Consider the following 20704-nt stretch of genomic DNA (forward strand, 5'->3'; position numbering starts at 1 on the left):
ATGATGACTGCGGCCACAGCTCTTAGGCATCCGGGCCATCCTTTGCTCGCTTCATCCAGTTGTTTTGAAAAATACGCCACTGCTCTTCTGTATGGTCCTAGTTTCTGAGCAAGGACCCCCAAGGCTATTCCTTGTTTTTCATAGGAATATAGCCAAAATGGTTTAGTTACATCCGGAAGTCCCAGAGCTGGAGCTCCCATTAGCTCTATCTTTAAATTTCTAAAAGCCCCCTCTGCTTTATCAGTCCAGTCCAAAGAGGGAGGGTTTCCCTTCAACAGTTCGTATAGCGGTCTTACCAGAACTCCATAATCATGGATCCAAAGTCTGCACCATCCAGTCATTCCCAGGAATGTCCGGAGCTCCTTGACAGTTGATGGTCGAGGAGTCTGGCAAACGGCTTCTTTTCTGGCAGTTCCAAGTTCTCTCTGTCCTCCTGTTATTTCATATCCTAGATAGGAAACTCGGGTTTGGATTAGTTGGGCTTTTTGTCTGGATACCCGATAACCATTCAGTCCCAGAAAATTCAATAATTCCACTGTCCACTGGATACATTCTTCCTTTGTTTCTGTAGCAATTAACATGTCATCCACGTATTGTAACAGAGTCCCCGTCTGAGTAGGTGGCTTCCAGGATTCTAGTTCTCGTGCTAACTGATTTCCAAAAATTGTTGGACTGTTTTTAAACCCCTGAGGTAATACCGTCCAAGTTAATTGGGTTTTTCTTCCTGTATCAGGATTTTCCCATTCAAAAGCAAATAAATTTTGGCTTTCTTTGGCTAATGGCAAGCAAAAGAAAGCGTCCTTTAAATCCAGGACGGCAAACCATTTCTGATTTAGTTTTAGTTTGGTCAATAAAGTATATGGATTAGCCACCACAGGGTGAATATCTTCTACTATTTTATTTATTGCTCTTAAATCTTGAACTAGCCTATAGCTTTTCCCATCTGCTTTCTTTACTGGTAAAATGGGTGTGTTATATTCCGATTCACATTCCATGTCCAATTACTAAAACCAAAAGCAGAGGGCCAACTTATGTTTGGACTTTCACTACAAAAAGCAAGAAGAAGCCACCTAAATGGGCTCTAAGCAGATGTAGCTTTATTTTTGGCAGTTTAGTACTAAGCTTTCCCTACTATGTACTGCTTTCTTAACCTGCCAAGGTTAAGTTAAAGCAAAAGGAGGTATTTTTCATAATCAACTGGAGCAGATTTGCCTTCCAAAACCACAATCTTTCCTATAACACTCTATGTGCTCTATGTTGTTATATCCTCATCTGTCAGTGTTGTGTTCATGTTTTTTTTCACATAATTATTACTGATCTGCAAACATTCCTTCATTACAGCAGCTATGGAAAATAAATGGGAGACATTAGCATGTGGGTGTAGTTCAACTCACAGATTACTCTTTGTCATTACTTTTTATTCTCTCTACGTAAAATGAAACATGTATCTTACAAGAATTTAACATAACCATACTGCAATACAAACATGTTGCATTTAAAAAAAGTTTGAAAGTTTGGTTGTACATAGGAAAAAACCATCTAAATACGATATGTACGTAAAAAAAGTAATCCTGAACTCTGTGATTTAAACCAGTTAACCAGTTCCAGCTGCTGCAAGGTAGTTGGTTCAGGCAGCAGGTACATCGCATGAAAATCATAGGTGAACAATTCTCTTTCTGTATTGGGATGACTGGGATGATGTTTAAAATTCTTTAATTTTTTTTTTTTTTATTTTTTTTTTCAAAAGACTCTTCCATTTTCATGTTTCAGTTACTAATTGCACTTTGGAATGAAAAAATAATAAATCATCCCCCACGGGCAAGCTGCATCAGCTTTGGCTGAAATATTATGGCATTCAAATGAAAGCACCCTTAGCTTCTTTGCATGGAAAGTTCCATAAACCACAGGTGCTGGAGTAGGTTCAGAAAGGTTTGGAAAACTGAATCTTTAGGGTCAAGCTGTAACACAAAGGGCGTTTTGTTTCTTTAAAGACAGGATATGCTTTACAGGTAGTTATTAAACACCCTTTCTGGAAACTTGCACAATTATATAAATGAAAATACTGCTCAAATTAACCAAGTTCTCAATCATGTGGTTGTGTAGCTCTATAAAAAATTAACCACTCACAGTTCAAGAGTGCCATTTTACTTAACATATAGGTCTGTGCATGTAGATTTTTCTACCAAAATATTTTCCTGAGAGATCTTTTGCATAAGACCACATCAATCAAAGTTCTAAATGAAGAAATGCATATACTCTACCCTACAATTCTATCTTTTATAAAACATGGTAATAACCTTCTGAAGTCAAATATTGTCAACATATTAATCAGTTGCAGGCACACGCTGAGCTCAGAGTTCTCATTTGTCATTCTCCAGTTGTTTCTGTAAACTAGAAAATGTGAGAAAACAGTGTTAGTGCTTTCTAGGAAACTCTGGTTCTCCATAAACAGAAAATTACCACAGATGAAGCTGACAACTTTCAAAATAGCACTTCTATATGCTCCAAGCAATCAATACAGATTTCAAATTGACAAATGCATTTCAATCTTTTAAGGAAATCAGTTGTTTACAGACAATATGACTCACTTTACTGAAGCTGATTTCAAGTCCAAAAGATTTCTTTTGCATAGGTCCAGGATCTGCCCCAGGACACAGAAGTCAGGTATAGTTTAAAGGGCTACAACAGTTTAAAAGAAAATAACCATGGGGCTCAACCCTCACCTTTCCAGGTACTCCTTAACATTGTTGTAGCCATAGAACTTGGCCAAGTGGATAAGCATGCCGGTGGCACAGCGTCCATCCCGCCGACGGCAGTAGCTGCAGTTGCACACCCCGCGACAAGGAGGACAGATCCAGGCCTGCAAGGGGGTGAGGGTGGAAGGCGGAAGTAAAGGCAAGACATGAGTAAGGTTACAGTCACCTTCCCATTACTCAGACACAAGGTTTTAAAAACCTCTATCAACCAGCCAACCAATCTTATGAACACTTTCCAAATTGTGCAGATTAAATAAATGATTAAGTATTACCCTGTTTGCTTGAATACTTCTAAATTCTGAAGACTCAGGTTCTCAGATGTACTCAAGTATTGATTTTCAAATAGACTAAAGGCATCCGCAATGCCTAATAGTAACTCATCTGTGCTAGGCTGACTGCAGCGAACTGCCTAGCAAAGACAAGTAACCCCTTGTGACAGGTTTCTTTGGCTCTGCCTGCTGGTATAGCATGATTCCTGGGATTGAACTACCCAGAATGTACATGAAGTTAAAGATCTCCCAGCTGCTCAGCAATTTGACAGGCAAGTTCTAACAGCCTGCATTACGGAATTGCAGCCATTGCTACACTGGGCTAGTAAATCAGAACCATTACTCCCTCCACTGTCTTTCAGAACAGTCCAGAAACCCAGATCTAAAGCAGAGGAGGGTGAGAAGAGGCCCCAGAACAAGCTGAACACAGGGAGGACTATTCTGCAGAGGGTTTTTTGTGTAACCACATGCCTCATTCTCTAGCAGCAGCCTGCGCTTCCTCCTTCCTCAGAGCCTTGGGGGACAACAGAGAAGAGTGAACCAACCCTAAGACTTCTAGGTATCCTTTTCCTTTTTTTTTTCATATTTAAAAACTGGAATCTAAACCAAGGAACCTGCTTTGCATGTCACATGACTGAGAGCATTAAAAAAAGGGAATGTTTTGGCATTCTTCTGAAAGGGGACAGATTTCTTTTTTTAAAAGCTGTCATGCTTTCCCTCCACTATCTGGTAAGAAATGGGAGCTTCAAAGCAGGAAGATGGATGGATTGTAACCCAGGTTCAGCATGTTCCACTTGAGCTCCAACAAGATCAGTGTCAGTTTTAACAGTAACTACAGATATTCTCATGGCAAAAAGCTTTGAACTCTATGTTATCATGAGCAAGTGCTCCTCAGCTTATTGACAAAACGATATTCATTACACTTTCTTTCAAGCCCTGGAAATACTTACTGGATCAAGCAGTGCTGATTTCACATCCTCCCCATATCGATTTCGAAGACATGGTCCACAGAATTGTCCCCTTACTCCACCACAGCCGTGGTTGCGACAGACTGTCTTTGTATCAGTTGTCTTTTGTCGACACTGGTGGCAAGTACTACCCTAAAGTTGGAAAGGAGGAGAAACATGTATGTCCGAAAGACATCTTAAATGCTCCCTGCTGACCTTTGCTAGTATATCTGCTGATAGCAAAGCACAAACTTCTGTTTTCAATTCAAATTCAGCAATTTGAAGTCAAATTCAGCAATTTGAAGTCAAATTCAGCAATTTGAAGTCAAATTCAGCAGATTTTCAGTCATAACAATAAGTTCTGTTATTACAACTAATCTCTGGAGAGATGCTAGGAATTTTACAGTGCCCAGCCTCAGCTGCACTGGGAGTCTCAAACTCAAACCTCATGTCACAGTTCTGATCCTTTATCTATCTTGGAAAGAGCTAATACTATTCAGAAAATGACCTTGTGACTCACTTCTGCAAATGTAATGTGGCATGAAATAGCAAGCTGACCATCTAGATCTTTAAGACAATTAATAATAGCCAAACCCAATGAAAGAAAGGAAGTACAAGCTTCATCAAGAGCTGTGGAAACTACCCAAACCATACAGAAATGTCTGTATATGGGGTATAATGAGCAGCAGGGATCACTATTATTTAATAGTTCAACCACCACCACATTTATACTGAGAATAAGAGATCAAAGGGATGTCGACTTTCATCAGTGGTGACTCAGCTATAGCAAATCCCACTTAGCAGCTCAATGAAGAAAGTACTTCCTTGCTGAGGAAAAAGTTGGTGGGGCATATCAACTAGCAGAGGCAAGACCACAGAAGCCTGGCAAAGCTTTCAAAGTTGTGCTTGTGTAATATTACAGTGCCAAGCTGCTCTCTCTAATGCAGGAAAGCATACCTTTTAGCAAATACCAGTGAACTATTAAGAACTTTCATTTTTAAGCACATGGTCACACTCAAGAACAGCAGCCACTTACTAGAACTTTGTCATAGATTTTATCTTTAACAGTGATTGCAATGTTGTCCAAGTCCTCCTCAGTAATATCCTCTATTGGACGGTGGGATGGATACTTTGATGATCTCCTCCTTTTGCGCACTCCACAATTCCCCTGCTAAACAAACTCATCTCAACACTTTTTGTCTGGTGTTATGAAGATTCTGTCACCACACTTGGTGACACATTCTTTCATTTATAATGTGTATGCAGTCTAGAGGGGGTGGATCATGGACCACAGTGGGAACAGCGAATAGAGTTTCCAAATCATCACCACCTCTTTCTCTCCCCCTCCTCCGTAATCTTTTCTATACTCCACTTACTATTCATTCTGTGTTCTTTCTTCCCACCATTACTACTTCTATTTCTACAATCCCTAACATATTTTTCTGCTACATCCTTTTCTTTGCATTCCCTGCACATGTCTACTGTAACTTTTCATACTCCGTTTCTTTCCTCTTAAAAGAGGGAACTATAATCTTCTGCCTTCCCATTCTCTGCTCCTTCAGTCTCCCACCATACTCCCAGCATACTCTCTAATTGCTTTCTCCAATAACAATTTCTTACTATCCTGCTTGTTATTTAGAAGGGAGTCCTCCATTCACTATTATGTAAGTGGTTTTTTCCTTCCAAATATCATTCTCTTTGACCCCTATTCATGTACGACTTTCATCTGATCCTTAGCTTTCTCCCTATCCCACTCTTTAACACCTCATTTATCCTCCACCCAAGATCAGCTCTTTTCTCTCCAAAGTAGCTATTTACCAGCCCAGGTTCTTCATTTAATGCTACTCCATTTTCTTAATAGACACGTTCCCTCTATAATGCTTCAACTATGCCGAGCTCTCATTCCTACAAGCAGAACTGGAATCCAGCCTGTGCAGATGCAAACTTCCTCATAAAAGCTATACAATAAATATAACCAAGACAAACGACCACCATAAGCCAAAGGAGAAAAAAAACCAGATTTTAAGTGGGAAAGAATAAAACCTACAATTCTTGAACAGCCAACCAGTACGGCAGCAGTTTGTTGGTGCAATTCCCTTCATTTATTCTCGGTTCAGCTATATAACTTCTACCTCTATTTGTTATTTTTTTTGCTGAGTCTGAAGATAGAGAAGATCTCCTTTGCCACCTCCACCAGCCCCACTGCCTTGCCACTCAAAGGCCTTCTACATTGTGTGCTCTAGTAATTTTCAAATAATGAATAAATAATAGACCTTATAAACTGCCTTGTCATGTTTGGACAACACAGGTCACAAGTAGAGCCCAGTTAATAGGTGAAAGATGAGGCAGGAAGGCCTGAAGATAACTTTTCTGTAGCTAATCCCAACCAAAGCTTCTCATTAACTTTCTGTAGGATGTGGTGCCTGATTAAGTGCCGGCCAACAATTTAAATGTTTCCTAATCCCTGACTACTGGAGATGTCAAAGTCTGGCAAATACCACACTGAGTCTCTTCTTCAGGAGGTTTTGTTGTCTATAGCTACTGAATTGTTCTGCAAATTTGATAGCTGACACAGTAAACTTTTCCAAGGCAAATTTTTCTGGTGGACGAGCATTTCTGGTTGGGTTCATGCGACGTGCTAGCTGGCCTTCCGAAAATGTCCTCCTTGGGATTTTCTTCTGTTTCTAGAAAGAGAAGAATAACAGTCTAATTCTATTCCAATTAATACCACAGAACAGTACCAAAATTTTATGTATGGCATATTAAGGCAGAAGCTAGCTCTCACTGCTCTTCATAAGCTAAATATTCATATTTTCCCACGTCTCTGCTTCTAGTCAAGAAAAGTCAGTTGAAATAATATTAGTATCATTCTTGGTTCATGTTGAAGTGGTTCAATTGCTTCACTAAACTAAAGAAAACCAAAACAATCATGGTGAAAGCATTTCATCAGGTAACACATTAATCATAAGTCTAGCAAAACGACTGTCACCTCCAGCCAGTAGCAGAGACTTACCGAAGGAGTTGAGGTGGGGGTTTTCACTGGGAACAGTTCAGGTATAGAATTCAGTTCTGCCAGCAGCTGAGCAAGCTGAAATCAACAGTGATGCCACATTGAAAACTCACTGCAAACTTGCAAGCAAGCAACACCAATCATCCGCTCCTCACATACACTCTGAATTATATCTAAACACATGAAGTTTCAGGTTTTCGCATTAAATCTTTCTGGAGGCACTTTATTTAAGTGGGGCTCATAAAAGCAGTTAATTTACCCCTGAACAAGCAAAACTCTGCAGGTAGCACTACCTTCACAGCTCCCATTAATTCTTACTGGGATTTTGAATTAGCTAGAATAACACCCAATCTTGTCAAAACAGCACTGAAGCAGCACATTACAACACAGTTACAACATCTATGACAAATAATAAGAAAATCACAGTCCATGACAGGAGGGAGAGAAGGAAGACAGGGTGCCCTTGACCAGAAGACCATTGAATGTTCCCTATGGGCTATTTTTCTGAATGACTGCTGATACACCTGTGCTTTTTGCCAGGGTGAGTATCCCTTTAAACAGTGACACTGCAGCAGAGGAACTTTCCTTATAATTTTTCAGTAGTCCTTACTAGCAAAGACTAGGAACATCCCTTTTTTCAACCATGACAGATAGCACTGATTTCACAAATGTTGCAAACCACAGACAGTAATGCTAATGGATGCAGCATTTCTCAGTAAATACTTCAGTGTGGCATTTACTAAGACCTATTCAATGTCACTGCAGTACTGCAACTAGGATGCCAATGAATTTCACAATGGTTGAACTAGACGAGTGAGAATAGTGGAAAAGCAGCAAGACCAACACAAACAGCAGTGAGGATACAAAACACATTAGAAACACAGGTACAAAACTAAAAGAAGTTTTTACACAGAGGCCTACACACCCAAGAGGTGTACTTGTACTCGGGCAGCCACAACTTTTCCAGGAATATAGTAAAACTAAAGGGACCACTGAGGACCCAACATCAACTTGGATCTACATGGCTGTGTGATAGAGAGCTGGTGGCATGATGGACAACGGAGGAAAAAGGATTAGGTAATGATCAATGTCTTTCTTTTCCGGACCTACACACACACAAACACACACTTTCAGTAGTTTTAAAGCAAAGCATAATTGTAAACGCATCCCACACAACTGAAAAATTACATTTTAGCATCCTTAGCAGTTTTTAGCTGGCTTTTCAATCACTAACTGCAGCAGATCTGTCAGACACAAATGAAAAGTATAAACTCTGCTGTGCAAATGATACCATGAACCATTTGAAGGGACATGCTGTTTTTCTGACATGTTCTGAATGAGACTACAGCTCAGGCATCTGTAACTTTGTTCACATCCACACGCAAAATGACTGGTCTTAGCAGGCTAGTCCTACTTGAGGCTATTTTAGGGGTTAATGTCTGGATGCTGTTGGTCCTCTAGGGTCTTTCCAGGCAGAAAAGTTCAAACACAAACCACCACAAGATTTTCCCAAAGTCCCAGCACAGCACCAGCAAGGACCCCAGCATTCAACTGTGCTGAAGCTAAGTATTAGGATGTAAATATTAGAGGACATTAAGTCCTCTAAGTCTTACCATAGCTTTATTTTCTTTAATATTCATGGCTCTTTTAAGCAGCGCACTGGAACTTTCCTCCTGTGTTTCTTTCATGTCTTCTTCAGACTCTGAAGCAGAGCCCTCTAGTTTATCCCACCACTTACAGCTTATTTGTTTTGAATGAGGTGCGAGGGATTCACTTTCCTTTAGAGGCAAGTTAGAAAACTCCTGTTCAGGAACTTTTTTCTCAGACAACTTTCTGGTAGGAAACTGTAAGGCAACACGGAGGCCAAAGCTTTTTCTTTTGGTGGAAATTTTCTTCTTCACCTCTTCCTCCTCTTCTTCCTCGCTACCCAATAAGTTATCACGTTCTTCATCACTCAAAACCGACTCTGCTACCTGGAGGCAGGAAGAACCCCATGATACATTATTGGCTGTGACACAAAAAAGGTCATTTTTAAATCACTAATTCTAGGCAGCAGCCTCACCACCCAAAGGCACAGTCATAAATTCACCTAAACCAACAAATGTTTAGAAGTTCACAGTACACCACTTCTCCCTGTGCAGAGACCGATACAAAATCTACATATTAATAGTCTGATACAAACATGGTTGTCTTCAAAGGAACATTCTTGCCCAGCACAGTCTACAAGCAGGAGAAGAAGTCCTCGTGTCTCATATGTGATATTACACTAAATAAAGCTTTTTATCTCTTTTAAAATATTTTTCTTCAGCATGAAGAAAGAACATCACAGTGTATCAGAAACACTCCTACTAGAACAGGAGCTTTACACAGAAGAAACAGAAAAAAACAGAAGTCAACATATACATTCACAAGTACGTAACTGCCTTACCAGAACTCCTTTTTTATTCACATCCACCTCACTTGAACCAAAGCCTTCAAATGTTTCCATTTCAGAATCAGTGTCTTCTGTAAAAATCCTCTGCAGCTCTGCAGTGAGGTATCTGGACTGAAACTGAACCCCCTGTTAAAAACACCAGCCAGTAGCTATGAGAGACAGTCAGATACACAGTAGTCTCACAGTCACAATAAACAGGTTCTGAGGTTCAAGAAGATACCAATTAGATGGCACATACTGCAAAGTGAAAGCACTTTGCAGGCAAAGCCTGTGGAAAGAAGAAAGCAGAAGACATACAATTTCAGCACTAAGTTATTTAGCTTAGGATTTATCTTCTTCCCCCTTCATTTTGAGCACAGGGCTTTAATTGAGCTGCTTCTTGCAGGGAAAACTTTCTTCTTTGTCTCTTTCTCCTTCAGTACTACCCAATGAAAATAAACTATCTGCTTTTTAATGTGTAAATTATCATGCTGTGCTTTCTTCTGGATCTAAAAAAACAGGCCTTGAATGGTGTTGTAATTTAAGCCCAGCTGGTAGCTCAGAATCACGAAGCCTCTCACTCACTTCCCCCTTTCCTCCTCCCCAGCTCTTGGTGGAACAGGAAGGATAATCAAAAGAATGTAAACCCCGGAGGCTGAGATAAGAACAGTTCACCAACTAAAGTACAATACAAAACTACCACTAATAATTATAATAAGGGAAATAACAAAGGGAGAAAATATGAAACTAAAAAGGGAAGGAAAAAAAAACCCAACAATAACCAGCAGTGATGCACAATGCAATTGCTCACCACCTGCTGACTGACACCCAGCCTGACCCAAGCAGAGATCTGCCCTTCCAGGTAACTGCCCCCAGTTTACAAACTGGGCATGATGTGCTGTGGTATAGTGTGGGTCAGATGCCCTGTCTCTGCTCTCTCCTGGCTTCTTGCGCCCCTTCGCATTGGCGGAGCATGAGAGACTGAAGAGTCCTTAATAAGGATAAGTACTACTGAGCAACAACTAAAACACTGATGTGTTATCAACATTGTTCTCAGACTGAAGCCAAAACAGCACTGCAACAGCTACTAAAAAGGAGAAACAACTGTTAGTGCTGAATCATGGACAAATGGAAGAAAATATGAACCACAAACACAGTTAAAAAAATTAAAATAAAAAAGCCTCTCCTCTGGGCTTGCTGCAGCAGCACTCAAGGGTCTCCGAGATGGCATCTGCTCCTTCTTATGCTGGTACACCATCACTGAAGTGACAAGATACCAACACAAAACCACAGAGCTTTGAACAGCCTTACTAATATCCTTCCACTTTCCAACTGTTCAACTGTTTCAACGGTGCAGTTTATCATTCAAACATATTCTAGGGTATAGAGATCCTAAATTTCTGCCTACAGACTAGGCAGTGAAAATTCAGCCCATGAAAAAGAAACTAAAATTTCATTAAAACACTCTTCACAATATGCACATAATATATGAATTAAACACAATGCATTTACTAAATCTGTAATGTACTTCCATACTCCCAGTCAGAATTAGTAGAAGACCATCTGCCAACTTGCCCATTAGTCTCCTGAAAAACTTGTTCGCAATAGGAACATAACTCATGTTCACACCACACCTGCCTCTTGAAAGCCAGCAACACTAGTTTCCCCAGTTTTCTTCTGCTACTTCTTCCTCTCATGCGAGATACAAAAATCACCTTTCATACAATACACTTACTAAATATCTTTATTATTCCTTTCAATTCTCTCCCTTCCATGACTTTAATTACACCCTTCTTTACCTTAAAATGTCTGGTGAAAAACAGATACAATACACGGGTGAAAAAACTTAAGACGGGAATGGGAGGGGAGAACTAGTGCATATGCTGGTTTTTTGCACTTAAACATCTCCTACAAATTATTATGGGTAATTGGAATAAGTTTTCCCTGAGCAAAATTGCTTTATTCTTTTGTTGATAGCTGCAGTGCAGCTGCTTGAGAACGGACCAAACACAATAGGGAAGTCACTTTAAAGTTAAATTGCGTTTCCTGGAGGGAAACCAAAGTTGTTATGCATTCTGGTTTTTCATGAAATTCCGCAATGAAAGGGAGGAGGGAAATAAACTGTTTGTTAGCTGAAGTGACTGAAAATAACACACCTAGAGCTATGCTGTTACACCTATGAAGAATGGTCTACACAACACAAAAAAGGCATCAGGGATAACTGCAGGAGAAATGGCTGAAACTCCACGAAAGCATAGCGATCATGGAAGGAGAACTGCAGAAAGCCCTACGGAAAAGCAGACATGCAGAGGTTGCTACTTATTAGTACATTTGCACATCAGCATCCAAGAGAACACCTGATGCATCAAGATCCCATTCACCCCCTAGCAGGGCAGTTCTTCTCCTAATAACTGCCCGATTTTTCTGAATTTCCCATTGCTTTGCTCTTAATGTGTGTTTATTGTACCATTTAGTGGTAAAGGAGTTAATACTGATGGAGATTTAAAATAATTCTCAGCCCAAGGGAAACACACGAATAGTAAGGAAGAATGCAGTGCCAGCTGTAAATTTGGAACATGTCTCAATGGGGTTCCCAGTAACACATTTTAAACTAACAGTGCATAACACTTCCACAGCATTTTCCATTTGAAAAATTTGTAGCAAAGATCATTATCATAATCTCCATCTCTCAGGTTGAGAAACCGAGGCAGAGAGAAGTAAAGTAAGGTGCCAGTTGTTCCAAGCAGGCAGCAGAAGCTCAGGCTCCCACACAAGACTCTGCTCCATCACCACCTCTTTATTTATCCTTCTGCTCCACACAAAGCCACAAATACAGCAGCAAGCCACCTTTTGGTTTTCTGAAGTTACCAGTACTCCCATCTAGCAACAACACTACAAAGCAATTTAGAACCCATTTCACTACTTTTTAGCCATTGTCTTTCTTCATAGCAGACTGTGGCTCTACCCCCAAAAGGCTTCTACACTCTCCCGAGGCCATTTGCCTACAAAGGCTCAGAAATAGTATACACTCATACAAGCCTCATTCTGTTTCCTTTGCTAACACAAGTCATCATCCTTGTCTTCAGCACCTCTTAAGCAGGTACAAACCATTACGCTGATCTAGCTACTTCACCATTAAGACAGCAGAGATCCAGCAAATCTCACAATCGTCAGCTGGAGCTGGTAGTTTCTGTGGGTCACCACCACTAAAATGTGATTTCAGTGCAGAAACAGAACCGAGATAAACTTCTGGAAGAAATACCTTGAAGTCCGCATACTCACAAATGCCCCTCTATTATCATCCATTTCCACTGTTGTACGTAGTCAGAGAACGTATCAGCCCAGGATAATTCTCTCTTTCCTATTTGCTTCACTTAAATCTGCCTTTTAATGAAACTCATTTTCCTTTTTTTATAATTAAACAGTTTTTAAAAGCAATCACTGAACCCTAAAAAACATAGCAAGTTTGTTGACATTCATTTTTAATATGACAACTGCAAATTACGGGGTCTGCGGAGAGTAACAGCCTTGACACAGGCTCAGAGTACTACTGCACCCAGAAAGCGTAACTGGGCCAATGCAATCTCTTCCTACCTTTTTTCCTGGCTCCAGGGAATCACAATTAGCATAGGTGTCTTCTGATAACAACCTCTGTCTGGAAGCATCATCTTGGAAGCCCAGAAAATCTTCACTGTCACTGGGGGCATTAAAAATGTCAGCCACATCCTTGGGTAGCTGCTTCTGATTCAAAACAAGAGAGAAGATATGAGTCAGACATGCCAACTTATTAGGAAAACTCAAAATAGCAACAGTTCAACTTACTTTTATACTCTTATGCAAATGCAAATCTGTTTCACGAAATATGCTATGCATAAACTGTGCCTTATTTAGCTAAACTCCAGGAAAACTCAGTACAGACTGTTTTAATCCCTAAATACAGACTCCAGATTTGGGGCTAGGGAGGGGATGCGATATGCAGGGTGTTCGACTCCACAGAACAGCATTCAGATGCAAAACTACGTATGTCTCATCTTTGCAAGCATATGCTCAGTGCATCCTTTATCCATAGTAAAACCCACCACCGTTCCTCCTCTCAATGGTGAGCAATGCACCTTCAAATGTAACAAAATCCTAATCAAGTACATAGAAACCTTAATATTAGATGCAATAACAGTACCATTACGTATTTTAGCAGACACTTGGCTAACTCCCAAAATAAAACCAATGCAACCCATTCTCTTTTGTCAGTACTGCTGCAGAGCTTTTTCCACAACACTTGGTAAGAAGTGAAGACCTATTTTAACCAAAACTACTTCTTGTTTGCAAGAAGCCCACAGTGTACCCCACCAGGAGGAAGCACTGCCAAAGGCAGGGAGAGGCACTTTCTGATGTGACCAAGGTTCCAACTTCAGAGTTCAAGAAGTCTGATCCTAGCACAGGAGACTCATATCACCACATCTGACCATTCCCTCTAACCACATGCATTGAACAAGCACTTCAGGTAAGCCTCTCTATGTAACAGGCTAGCTCATTACATGGAGAGGCTTACCTGAAGCCAGTCACCTTCAGACAGCTTCCACCTAGCTTGTTTTTAGGATTTGGTGTGTGGAAGGACAGGGTGAACAAATCCAGCCTTAAAAATGGAGGCAGAAGGCATTTTGCCAAGTTTCAGAACATGGTTTTACACACCCAGTATCATCCGAAAAACCATTCAGTCGTTCAGGAATGCTTGGGGAGAAAAGTGCCTGTATCACTCAACAGCACCCAGACATCTATCTTCTACATCCCCAGGACCACATGTACACGTCACATGATACTCTTAATCGAAGCAAGCCTTTCTGCTGTTTGCTGTGTGCTAAAGTCATACATGGATTTCCCACTCCTCTCATTAACTCTCACAAACATGAGATCAAGAGCTGCTTGGTGAGAGAGGCCAGTTCCTCTTCCAAAGGAGGTAGTTTCTAACCCTAAATATTCAAGCAAAAATCCCCAACATGAAGTCCAGTCCACTATCACAGACAACCAAGGCTGCTCATACAGGGCCTTGTACAACGATTGTTTCTACTATTATTTTATCCTTTATTTATTTATGCCAAGACACATGGCCCAAAGGCAGCTCACTCTCCAAGAAGTAATGTTGTTGACAATATTCCTTCCCCATTAAAAGAGCAAACAGCACCTTGACCAAAGCTTCACTCTCTGAAACAAGCTACACTAATGGGTATACATGGGCTTAACTTTGTTCCTGAACCACTTTTATTAAGCTGGTGTAGACTGATGCAAAGCTGATTCACCGTTGCTTGAGCAAGAGCAGAATGCACAACCCAATGTACTGCACGATCCAATGCACTGCAGAAGTTGTGTTGCCCACATTTGAACCCCTTTGGATGTTCCCTTACCCCCACCTCTTACACAAATGGCCAGAATCCACCTCCCTTGAAATTCACTCGGTCCAGAGCAGCATTAAAAATAAAGCACTATGCATTTTAATGGAAAAACATATAAGGAGCTCTGAGCCTCACTGCTATGAATAAACTGCTTCCAGGAGCCACTACATTAATTCTTGTGCTATTGTACAGCCAAGTTAGCCACTGCTGTGATTACTTTATGCCTAACTAATTTCTTCTTTGTCTATTACTTCTAGATCTGCACCAGAGGAGCCATTATGGGGGTGTAATTACAGATTTTAAACAAAGAAAGAAACCAAAAAATTCTTTCCCAATAGAACACCTTTTTTTGATCTTTATGCATTCCCAAACACTAAGATACTGATGTAAGTAACTTATTGCAGAATTTAAAATATTTTTAGTTTGCGCCTTGCTCCCTGTAGCCCAACTATGAAGAATCTCATTCAGTCATTGATAAGTCTCCCTTTCGCTGAAAAGGCCTAGGCTAACAATAGACAACACCTGACACATGAGGTGGGCATACTCTACAAGTTCAAAAAGAGCATCCTTGACTTTATTCCCAGCATCCATTGCCATCAGCAGACAAACATCAAGGATGAGCTTGCACTAACCACCTCTGCGATGATGCACTGTTTTACTGTTATCGTGTAGTTCTAAAAGCCACAGACATTTGCATTTTTTCAATTACAACATTCAGAAACTGATTTATAATCAACATAAGAGCCTAGCACTATAACACTGTCAACAAAGTAGCATATACCAAGAAAGAAAATACATATCTGCCTAAACAAAATGTCAAAATATTCATGTTTAAACACTTGAAAGATCACAGAATTACAGAAGATTAAAACAGTTTGGGTTGGAAGGGACCTAAAAATCCAGGTACTTCAGGAGAGGAACCTTTTGGCACTAAACCCCTGAAGACACAAAGGCAGAAAGGCAATGCACATTTCAGGCTTGCTCAGGAAAAATATTTCAACCTGAACAGACCACAGGTTCAGACACAGTGGTCTGCTGAAATGCTGCAGAGATGTGAGAAATACTATGTTTTAAAGTTACTAGTCAAAAGCTAAGTACTGAAAACCCAGTAAAAGCTGGAAACAATTACTTGCTGCTGAAAAAGTCAAAGTAGGAAATTTTATACCTATTGAGCGCAGTTATTTTTGCACATAAAAAACACTTACTTGTTTAAAACACCCACAAGGTACTTTTCAAAAGCAATGGAAAACATTCCCTGCTACAAATGACCCCCAATCCAACTATTGCAAGAATAACCATCTAAGTTTTTCATACGGAAGATCAAGGTTCAAGACATCCCCATCTCTCAGTTTCCCCATCTCTAAATTTCTCAAAATACTGCCCATTCACCCAGGAATGCACCAGGATTTGTTGGGCCGCATGAAGGAGAGTTACTGCTCCTGCAGAATTGGGAGCAGACAGCCTGTGCGTGCCTGTGGGGGCTGGTAAGTCTGGCACCAAGGGTGAAGGATGACGGATGTCAGACCTGTTTCAGCAATGCTCCCACACATCCACATGAGTGATGGGAGAAAAAAGGCACCTAAGGTCCCCCTCCAGTCAAACCAATGTTTTTCTTATTGCCATCCCCACAAATTCCACCCCCTTTGTTAGGCAAGGAGAAAAAGAAAAGCCTGAGGTTATTTACTTTCCACATCAACAGGAAGAATCCTGGTGTCTCAAGTGAAAAAGCAACTTTCCTGATACCAAATCCAAAACAGATGCAATTTGACCTTCTGCAAGGCAACTCTCCGGCAGACTGTGAGGAGATAACTGCTTCTGTGTGTGCATGCCCAGAGCTTCAGCGGGAAGCATCAGAGTTATTTCTACATCACTGTCCACCCTCTTTGGTATTTTTAAGAGATATTTGTACATGTCACTTCCATTGCCAATTGTCACACCAGCACATCCTTCCCTGACAATGTATCAGGGGAACATACTGTGGAAGAAGCAGGGTTAGATGTAATTCTCTATTTTTTTGCTCCTACCATGGGAAAAAAAAATCAGTTGTGCTGTGTTCCCCTCATTCAAGTTTGCACAATGCATGGGCATTCCTATTTGAAGCAGAGGACATATAATTTCAGTAATGTTCAAACTGAAATTATCCAAGTTTATTCTCCAACAAGTACTCACACAAACCAAACTTGTGCAAAGTCACACCTTCAACACACACTGGAAATGCTTGTCCCAGGTTCAGTATGGAAGTAAGCCCAAGGCATGCCACCCATGGGTTACAGCCACTGGAACTGCATTACTAGGTTACTGGGTCTGCAACTCATAGCCCCAAAATAACAACCAAATGGAGAAGCACTCCAAGGCTGACAATTATGGGCAGCACTACAAGAATAGAGGGCCCCAGACAGAATGCCGACAGCTGCCAAACCAAAACCCCAAAACTACTTATAAGTCAAGATCCTGGTCTTTCACTGGAATCATAAAAGGCAAACAACATTGTACAAAAGCTTAATTTTAAACATCATACAAATGTGTGATGTGGAAGGCAAAGAGAGGCAAAGGCATGTACTGCAGTGCAAAAGAATCACACAACTAGATGTACAGTCAAAAGGACTGTCAGCACTAGCCGGCCTGAAACTTGAGGGCAACAATGCAATTTAGGAAGGCCAGGAGATCCCAGAAGAGCTCCACAATTTCTCAACAGCACCAGAGCAAAAAACCCAAAACCTGCTGGTCAGAGCAGTATATTCCTAGCACAAGTGACAGCAGGGTGAAAGTCAAGTGAGTGTACAGAGAGAAGGAACACGTGATAAAATGAATCAGTTTTATAATCTTTGCAGGGATACTTTGATTCCACGGAAGGTGAAGATAGATATTGCCTGTGCCTGTATATCTGTCACAGCAACAACTCCTGGAACTTCCAGGGTGGTTCCACCTGTCCCTGTGAAAAGTTATGGCAATTTTCACTCCAGTCAACCTACTGCTAAAGCCAAGTACTCCATGAAATTTTAGTAAACTCAGCTATTTTCAGAACAGTATGGTTTTTACAATGCTTCATTTAAACTGATAATTAAATAAACTAAAATCCATCAAGCTACTTTATCCTACAGTATAGGATGCCCAACCATCATAATCACAAGGCAAGTTACTTAAAATGTTACCTTCTACAGACAATACCTACCTGGAAACTATCCCCTACTTTTCAAAAACACTGATAATAATGGGAATATCAGCATGCTGCATACAAACACAGTCCAAATGTTCTGTTAGCTACTACTGTCCCTTCTTTTGTATTATCTAGTATCTCACAGATACATACAATATTAACACCTATTTCAGAATTAATTCTGCATGACTCAACAGCATCCCTTTCCTCTGTGGTGGTGCCTAGTTACTACCTGAGCCCCAGGCATTCCAAGGAAAATACTTTTGTGCAACAGGCATGCAACATGTACCTTCTTCATGTCTGGATTACTAGCATTCATATTTTCTGAGCAGTCCTTTAACAAGCTCCATGTGCTGAAACTGCTGTGCAAGGACAGCACAGCAATTAGACCCTGGAATGGGAAATTGGACCCTGGGATGGGAAATGTAACTGCAGGTCTGAAGCAAGTTTGTACTGCTGACTTCCTTGGCTATTGCTTTAAATGGAGGCACAAATTCTCAAGCTAGCCCACCAGTCAGCAGACCTGTGACTTTAGGGACAAGAAAACCTTTACCTTTACATCCCTGCTGCTCACCAGTGTGCCATAAAGAGGAGCAAGAGCCAGCAAAGATAGCTAAAAACAAGCTTCCATGAGAAACAGTACTGAGAACAGCCTGTGTCCTTCTCCCCTTTGCTGAGCCTTACAAGAATCATGATGTGCACCATTTTACCTGTGCAGCAGAAAGGTGAGTAGTAGACAGTAAGAGCCTCTCATTACAGCACCAGAGAAGTGTCATTTGCTTCTATTGTACCATGTCAATCAGATTTCTCCCAAAATGTTCTAGTGTCTTTATCTCCCCACTGCAAATGGCAAACATGAGGTCATACAGAGGTGGAAGCTTTACAAAGTCCCTGAGAGGACAGAGGTCCTAATGGATGTTTCAGTGTCACTACAACCCTCCTGTTAACAAAAATTCACATAAAGCCCTAACTTTCCATCAGCAAGAGCTGACCAGAGATGCTGATAGTCTCCCTCCTTCCCACTACTTGAAAGACTCACCACACCACTTCCCAAGACTGGAACCACGAAAACTGCCTGATGCAAGTGTGAACCAGGCATGGACCAGACCATAGTTGGGTGCAGAGATAAAATCATAGAATGGTTTGGGTTGGAAGAGACCTTAAAAACTATCCAGTTCCAATCCCCCTGCCATGGTCAGGAACACCTCCCACTTGACCAAGTTGGTCAAAGCCCCGTCCAACCTGGCCTTGAACACTGCCAGGGATGGGGCAGCCACAGCTTCTCTGGAAGCACGCCTGCGTTTGTCCCTAAGCCTCCAGCCTTACCAACACACGTGTATACTCACGCAACTCAAATAAATGCTTGTGGCATCGCGCCATTTCAACAAAAAAAGAACAGAATTAAAATAAAATATTAAAAATTAGCTATTTTAAAGTGACGCCCTCAAGCTTACACACACAGGGTAATTAATTTACAAAGCTCCTCCCCAGCAACCTACGCTTGGCCCTTACTAGACACGCTGCAGGACCCATCACCGCAGAGGCTTTCTCACCGCCCCAGAGACGGTCTCCAAACCCTTCCCGGAGCTCTGCGATCTCAGAGCCCCCGCGCCACGTGGAGGGCGCCCGGCGGGACTAAGGGGCCTCCACGCTCACTGGGACCGCGGCGGCGCGGGGAGCAGACAAAGGCCGCCGCTGCCCCGGGCAGGCGGAGAACGGGCAGGCCGGCGTCCTCCCCCAGCGGCCGTGCATTGCCCGGCCCGCGCAACCCGCCGACCGCCTCACCTCCCCGCGGCTCACAGCTACCACCACCGCCGCCGCCGCCGCCGCCGCCTCCCGCCGTCGCCGTCCGCGCCGCACCATGGCGTAGGGAACCGCCCGCCCTGCCACGGGAGGAGGAGAAGCAGGATGGAGGAGGAGCCGGGGGGTGGAGCCGGCCGGCAGTGGCTGCGGGAAAGGCGAGATGGGGACGGGGCATCCCGTGTGCCCTGGCTGGGGATAGGTCGAGGCTGTCGGGATGCTCCTGTGAGATCGTGGTCCTCTGAGGGGTCCCCTGGCAACATCCAGTGTCGTCGGTGGTTTGCTGCACCCCCCTCACATGGCAACGGCCGTCAGTGTGAAAGGAGCGGTCTTGTCTGGTGGAATACACTTTTATAGAATCTTGAACTGATCTGGGTTGAAAAGGACCTTAAGATCATCCAGTTCCAGCCCCCTGACATTGGCAGCGATGCCTTCCACTAGACCAGGCTGCTCAAAGCCCCATCCAACCTGGCCTTGAACGCTGCCAAGGATGGGGCAGCCACAGCTTCCCTTCATCCTCAAGTAATTTAAACATTTACTTATGCAGTGTGGATGTGAAGCTTAAGGCTTTCAAAACAACTCTGAAATACAAGAAGAATGGACGTGATGTAGCTTTAAATGAGGTCTGGGAGCATTCCCCAGCTTCCAGGTGAACTGCCCTTAACTTCAACAGTGCAAGTGAAATCATAGAATCACAGAATGGTTTGGGTTGGAAGGGACCTTAAAGATCATTCAGTTCCAACCCCCTGCCATGGGCAGGGATGCCTTCCGCTACACCTGGTGGCTCAAACCCCCATCCAACTTGAACACTGCCGGGGTTGAAGCAGCCGCAACTTCTAAAGGTGGAAGTGAGGGAAGCAAAGCTGGTTTCTTTCAACAGCAAGAGTGGAAAATAAATCAAATTACAGAAAATTAATTGAAAAAAAAATATATTTTTAAGCATTTTTCCTCCAAACAATTTCCTA

The 20704-nt window shown here is 41.9% G+C and overlaps 1 protein-coding gene across 3 annotated transcripts; it reads right to left on the reverse strand.

Annotated features, from left to right (window-relative positions):
• Positions 1 to 1379: 1379 nt before the first annotated feature.
• On the reverse strand, positions 1380 to 19829 carry CDCA7L (cell division cycle associated 7 like). 3 transcript variants are annotated; one of them, XM_065666303.1, is made up of 10 exons: positions 19725 to 19829; positions 12990 to 13136; positions 9411 to 9542; positions 8596 to 8955; positions 6986 to 7060; positions 6471 to 6656; positions 5009 to 5143; positions 3976 to 4125; positions 2724 to 2860; positions 1380 to 2391 (listed from the first exon to the last, which is right to left on the reverse strand). In XM_065666303.1, the coding sequence occupies exons 1-10, from the start codon at positions 19800 to 19802 to the stop codon at positions 2361 to 2363; spliced, it is 1431 nt and encodes a 476-aa protein (XP_065522375.1). In that variant the 5' UTR covers positions 19803 to 19829; the 3' UTR covers positions 1380 to 2360. The 3 variants fall into 3 exon arrangements, with proteins under 3 accessions (XP_065522375.1, XP_065522373.1, XP_065522374.1); XM_065666301.1 differs by having other exon boundaries at positions 12990 to 13133; positions 19725 to 19820; XM_065666302.1 differs by having other exon boundaries at positions 5009 to 5140; positions 19725 to 19820.
• Between the last annotated feature and the right edge of the window lie 875 nt (positions 19830 to 20704).

The sequence above is a fragment of the Lathamus discolor genome, chromosome 2 (assembly GCF_037157495.1).
Source record: "Lathamus discolor isolate bLatDis1 chromosome 2, bLatDis1.hap1, whole genome shotgun sequence".
In the NCBI taxonomy this organism is placed as follows: Eukaryota; Metazoa; Chordata; class Aves; order Psittaciformes; family Psittacidae; genus Lathamus; species Lathamus discolor.

Bases quoted from the DNA above. Each gene is read 5' to 3' on its own strand.
- CDCA7L (XM_065666303.1), bottom strand. From the start codon at position 19,802: ATGGTGCGGCGCGGACGGCGACGGCGGGAGGCGGCGGCGGCGGCGGCG. The intron at 8,956-9,410 runs GTAAGGCAGTTA...TCCTGCCTCCAG, and splicing joins TGAATAAAAAAGGAGTTCTG to GTAGCAGAGTCGGTTTTGAG. The intron at 6,657-6,985 runs GTAAGTCTCTGC...TTCTCTTTCTAG, and splicing joins CCCCCACCTCAACTCCTTCG to AAACAGAAGAAAATCCCAAG.